The sequence below is a fragment of the Pteropus vampyrus genome, unplaced genomic scaffold, assembly GCF_000151845.1.
Source record: "Pteropus vampyrus isolate Shadow unplaced genomic scaffold, Pvam_2.0 Scaffold419, whole genome shotgun sequence".
Classification (NCBI taxonomy): domain Eukaryota; kingdom Metazoa; phylum Chordata; class Mammalia; order Chiroptera; family Pteropodidae; genus Pteropus; species Pteropus vampyrus.
Window position 1 is genome coordinate 752,435 of NW_011889200.1, and position 6,317 is coordinate 758,751.

The 6,317-nt window shown below is 35.8% G+C and overlaps 1 protein-coding gene and 1 pseudogene across 3 annotated transcripts in view; one reads left to right on the plus strand and one right to left on the minus strand.

Annotated features, from left to right (window-relative positions):
* The window catches only part of CUNHXorf57 (chromosome unknown CXorf57 homolog), a 63,994-nt gene that overhangs the window by 20,084 nt on the left and 37,593 nt on the right, over positions 1-6,317 (minus strand). For all 3 annotated transcript variants that reach the window (XM_011380982.2, XM_011380981.2, XM_011380980.2), the window contains 2 exons: positions 3,874-4,049; positions 261-334 (listed from right to left, as the gene is read on the minus strand). In XM_011380982.2, the coding sequence (XP_011379284.1) occupies positions 261-334; positions 3,874-4,049 (250 nt within the window). The remainder of the gene's footprint in view (positions 1-260; positions 335-3,873; positions 4,050-6,317) is intronic.
* On the plus strand, positions 2,711-2,829 carry LOC111732020 (annotated as a pseudogene).

Genomic DNA, 6,317 nt, shown 5'->3' on the forward strand with positions numbered 1-6,317 from the left:
TTACGTTCACTTTGGTGATACTACTATATTGTTCTAAAGTTGGGACCAATATTTTTGACAAGGACCTAAGTTAATATAGATGAAAACCAGCAAAAAAAAACAAAAACAAAAACAAAAAACTAGTTACATATCTATTTAAAGTACTTATGCTAGTGGCAGGCATGACACAAAATATGCAAAATCAAACAGTTTTCTGTATATAATAGTGTTCCATAAAGATTTCATCAATACTACTACCAGTAATAATTAAAGCAACATACGTTGGAAGATGCTCGGAATGCCTGATTTATTTCCTTTTGTTTGTGAAGAAAAGTCTGGCTGAGGTACAGGAACTCTACAAGATGAAAAAATAACCAATAGTTATAAAAAGAGACCTGGATGGAAAAAAAATGAATTGATTCCATTCAGAATTTATTCTAATTCAATAAATTTAGAAAATAATAGGCTTTTTTTCTTAAAGTAATGCATTAAACATATAAGGAAAATACATTCAAATTATGAACAAATATCCATATATAACATAATTCAAAAACTGCAATAGATTTAAATATTATTATAAGAAGTATTCCACAGAAAGAAGTATTCACTTTATTAAATATCAACTAAAGATGGATATATATTTTTTGTTCTCTACAATAGGAATTTAAAAATTAGTTCAGTGGCCTATTTTCATGTCTGTTCTATTCAAATTTTCTGGAAAATTATACAACTTAACTCTCCAACCTCATTCCAGTTTTTTTTATAAGCCTCATGGTGCTTCAAATCTTCATTCATGCTTTTCTTTCTGCCTGGACCAATCCTATGCTGCTTTTCCTTTGCCTGGTTAACTCTCACTCATCTTTCATAATTTAACTCAGGCATTATTTCCTATAAGAAGCCATCACTGATCTCTAGTCAAGGCTCACTGCTCCTTGTATATGCTCTCACAGCATCATGAATACACTTCTATCATAGCATTCATCAGAGTGTATTGAAATCGAAGGTTTACCAGTCTGTCTCTTCTACCTGATTCTGCTATAAGCTCTACAAAAGTATAGACTTCATTTCACTTTTGTATATCCACATAATATCTGCTAACTAACTGTTTATTGAACTGAAACAAATGGAGGAAAAGGGAAATATCTTATTTTGAGGCTAAGGAGAAACCTGCTTCCATAAGGAAAGATTTCCATCTTATGGGCTTTTAGCATATTTCTATGAGTTTTTTCTATTGTTGTATTCCAAAACTAAAAGCATAAAACAGAAATGCCGTATTGTAGAATGCCACATAATATTGGTCAACTTATTTTATCAATAGATTGCTTTTATAAGAGTAGTATTTTTCATTTTGCTAGTAGTTACTAATGAACTAAAAAGAAGCAGGTTTCACAAAAAAGAATGCATCCATTTAACTAGAAAACTCTAGCAAATAAAAACATATTTTACAGTTGTAGTGTTAATTTTTTCAATTACTGAAAACATCATATTTCTAGAAATTAGTGAATTAAAAACATCGATTTTGAAAGAAATGTAAATAACTAAACATAGTTAAATTATATGTATTTTGAGATACTTAAACAGCATGTTTATACTTTTAAATGCATGTGATTATAAAATAACTTTTTTTTTCATTTCTGAACTAAATTATAAGAATTAGTTTTCCAAACTGTAACAGCACCATTATATTGTACATAATTTTGAAATGTGCCTTAGGAGATTTTTACTGGAATCTGTAATCATTCATTTGTATGATTTAATGTCTTAAAGATGCTGAAAGACATAAGTGGAATATACAATGTCTATGGGTATCAACTGAGAAAACTGAAAAAAAGAGGAGATAAAAAATGAAAACATAAGAAGTATTGAAGGATAACTGAGGACAGAAAGGGATAAGAGGGCTAAAAGAAGAGAAGATAAAGATACGTATGGTGGGTAGTGGCTGAAAGAGTTTTGAGATGCGTAATAGAAAAAGCCTCAACTGCCTTGAAGAGAATTTTGGTATAAAAATAGATTCTGAAGGAAAATCTGTTGAGAGCTCAGAAAGAAGAAAGCTATAGACAATAGCTGAAAGAATACACACATTGTCATGAACGAATTATTACTAGAAATATGAATGTAAAAGGAGCTTCTGGTGAGACCTCAGACAGAAATAAAGAACATGCTACTGGAAACTGGGTGAAAGGTGAGCCCTGATATAAAGCAGTAGAAGATTTGGCTGAATTGTGTTCTGTTGGATGGAAAGAGAAACTTGTATGCAATGAACTTACATATTTAGCTGAACTTTCTAAGCAATGTTTTGAAGGCACGGCCTGGTTTTTCCTTGCTGCTGATAGTAAAATACAAGAGGGTAAAGAGAGTTTAAAAGAGAAAAAAAGGAACCAGAATTTTAATACTTGAAAAATTCTCAGCCTATTCATATTGAGAGAGAGAGAGAGAGAGAGAGAGAGAGAGAGAGAGAGAGAGAGAGAGAGAGAGCGAGAGAGAGGGAAATTTGCTCTGGGGAGAATGCCAAGGGTGTTGTTGGACAACCATTTGCCCAAGAGATTAGGCTTGTGACTTGTGAATCCAATAAACCAACTCAGGAAGCATGCTGCTGTCTTAGACTGAAAGGAACATAGGTGGGATGAAATGAAGAAAGATTGCCGAACTTCTGGAATTCTACAGTCAGGAAATGAGCCAATAGAGATATCTAGCTGTGATCATGTGTTATCCTTCAAAATAAGGGAAGAATGTCTATGGCCATGCCACCCTGAACAAGCCCAATCCCGTCTGATCTCAGAAGCTAAGCAGGGTCAGTCCTGGTTAGTACTTGGATGGGAGACTACCTAGGAAGACTAGGTGCTGTAGGCATAAACAATAAAAAATAAGGGATTGTAAGCTCACACGGTCCTTGTAATCTGTGAGGTCAAGCAAGGGTTGCCTCACCTAAAAAAAAAAAAAAAAGGGAAGAATGACCCTGACAGTGAAGTCTTTTCCTCAGGTCCAGATGACAGGGCCACCTCTTCAAATCCAGAAGGCAGGGCCAAGGGCATGTGAGAAAGAATAATTTTGGAGCCTGAAAATCAAATGGAATTAGCCCTGCTAGGTATCGGATTTGCTTGTGACTCATGATCCCTTTTTTTCTTTCCAATTTCTCCCCTTTGGAATGCCTGTCCCACCACTGTATTCTACACAGATAACCTGCCTAGTTTCACAGGTTCACAGATAGAAAATAATTTTGCCCCAGGATGAATCACCCTGCATCTCATCCATACATGATTTAGATGAGATATAGATGAGATTTTGGACTTAGAGTTGATGTTGGTATGAGTTAAAACTTTTGAGGATGTTGTGATGGGGTGAATGTATTTTGCATGTGAGAAAGATACACATTTTTAGAGAACAGAGGGAGGATTATAGGTTTTTATGGTTTGAATTATGTCCCCACCAAATACCAATATGACTACCAGTATATAACCAATTATATCTTCAAAGACCTTCAAACTTTGACCTTATTTGGAAATAAGATCATTGAAGATGTAATTGGTTAAGATAAGATAATATAGGAGTAGACCAGTACTCCAGTCCAATATGGCTGGTATTTTTACAAAAAGGGGAAATTTGGATACAGATGTGTCCCCAGGGAGAATGCCATGGGAAGATGAAGGCAGAAATTGGAGTAATGCATCCATGAGCTAAGAAAAGCCAAAGGTTGCTACCAGTAAACCAGGGAAGGACATGTAACATATTCCACATTACGGCTCTCATAAGTAACTCACCCTGCCAATATCTTGATCTCAAACTTTGGCAGCCCTAAAAAACTAATACAGCTTTTAGTACCATCGCTTATTTTACAGAGTAGAAACAAATAAAAAAATTAATCTGCTTTGTATACAATTAATACAACTGACTTACAGTTTGTCATAAGGCCCTTGCACAATCCTTTTTTTCTTGGTAGGGCTCAAACTTGTATATGTAGTTTGACAACACTGAGGACTGACAGGACCATCCTCTTGATGCTGTTTATCATCTCTTTCCTGACTCTGACTTTCTCTTCCAGCTGCTTGGGATGTTGAGGGTCGATTAGCATTCTAAAACCAAAATTTAGAAAAGAATGTTTTAAATTTATAAAAATTATTTTTCTCTTAAAAAGGTCTACAATTTTAGATTACTGATTTTTCATAATCTTAAGAGTTGTGACAAAACATTGCAACCATATCAGTACTTTTATAAAGATGATTTATCCTAATTCATCTGCTATACAAATATTTTTAAAGGGAAAAATCCCTCTTATATTAATATAGCTGAAAAATTGGATCAGATGCATACTTCCATATGAATAGTAATCCAAGAAATAATTTTTAAAACATAAACTCACAGGGAAACATGCTGGAGTGAGAGACATTCCCGGATTTCTCCCCTTGAAACAACAATAAGCTGAAGTATGAAATAGTTTTGTTTCATACTTTATTTAAAACTCAACAAAAAACACCCAAACTGCACACCAGTACATCTGAGTGTGGGATATGCACATAAGAGCTACCATAGGTCAGAACCCTGGGTGTTTGGCGGTGGACTGGGAGAAATAAAGAAGCTGACTCTCGCAGCCTCAGGAGCTCTCTGTAGGAAGAGAGGGAGGGAAGAAGATGCGGTGACTTCCATTAACAGTCCTGCCTGGAAGTGCTGCAAGTTCCACGCAGCATGCGGCAGGGCTTGGTCATCAAGGCTGAAAGTAGAGAAGTGGGATGGGACTGCAGAGAAAGAACAGTTGATTTTTACTGGCCGAGGACGCAAAACTGAGGCTGAGGCACAGCACCCAACTCCCAACCCAGGGGCCCCTCACCCCATACCCTCCAAGAACAATCACCGTGGAGCCCCAGGAGAATCAGCAAATGCTGCCGAAACTGTAGCTGACACTGACAGGGACTGAAACTGAGGATAGTGAATGTGATTAAATATCTACGAGAAAATTAAAAAGGCATTATTTAGGCTTTATATAAAGCAAGGATCCAAGAGGCTTAGATGCCACCTAATGGAAACCAAAAGAAAAACACCTTCTTTGCAGCAGGCTAAAGAGAGACTTTATATAACAAATCTTCTTTCTGGAAAAAACAGTAGAATACATTTCCATTAATGTCCAGGTGGAGAAATAGTCCATTAAACACTATGAACAACCAAGGTGACAAGGCATCTCAGAAAGAAAGAGAAAAATCTCCAGAAAATAAACTTATAGGCATGGAAATATGCAACTTAAATGACAGAGGATTCAGGATGGTACTTCTGAAAAAACTCAATGAGATGCAAAATGATTCATATCAACAATTTCAGAAATTGAAAAAAACAACTAGATAAGCACAATGAGTTCTTTAGCAAGTAGACTGAAACTCTCAACAAGAAACAAATAGAACTTCTGGAGATAAGGCACATACTGCAAGAATTGAAAAATGAAATAGCAAGCTTGGGAAATAGAGTTGACCAAATGGAGGAAAGGATCAGTGATATCGAAGACAGAAATCTAGAAATAAGTCAGAAGGAAGAAGAGAGAAAGCGAAGAATGAAAAATAATGAAAGAGAAATACAAGAACTAGCTGATACCATTAGGAGAGGAAACATAAGAATAATGGGCATTCTCCAGGAGGAAGAGGAGGAAAAGGAGCAGGGATTAGAAAGCATTTTCAGACAAGTAGTTGATGAGAATTTCCCAAATCTAAGGAATGAACTGGAGCTTGGTATTGAAGAAGTCAACAGTTTACAGAATTATCTCAATGCAAAAAGGCTTTCACCAAGACACATTGTATTATAGTTATCAAAAATCAAAGACAAAGACAGAATTCTCAGGGTAGCCAGGGAAAAGAAGACAGTAACCTATAAAGGAAAACTGATCGGGTCTTCGTTGGACTTCTCAGCACAAACATTACAAGCCAGAAAGGAGTGGAATCAAATATTCGAACTATTAAATGAAAGGAACTACCAGCTAGGCTCTGCTTTAAATATGAAGGAGAAATAAAGGCCTTTCCAGACATACAAAAATTGAGGGATTTCTCTACTATGAGGCCTGCATTATAGGAAATATTGAAAGGGGTCAGCTCACCTAAAACAAAATGACAAAAAAAAAAGTACATAATTAGGAGTAAGGTGACTAGCAGGTTGTTAGAAGCAGAGGGGTGCAACCCTTACTAAGAACAGGGCATTATAAGCTTAAATAATGAGAAGAGAATTGCTATACCAAGATAGTAATGAATGTTCAGCATACATAGGGACAAATTGAGACGACAATGACTGAAAAGGGGAGGACTCAAAGATCCAAATTTGCAAGTGAATGGAGATAAGGTATGTGTAGAAGAAAATGGACAACTGTG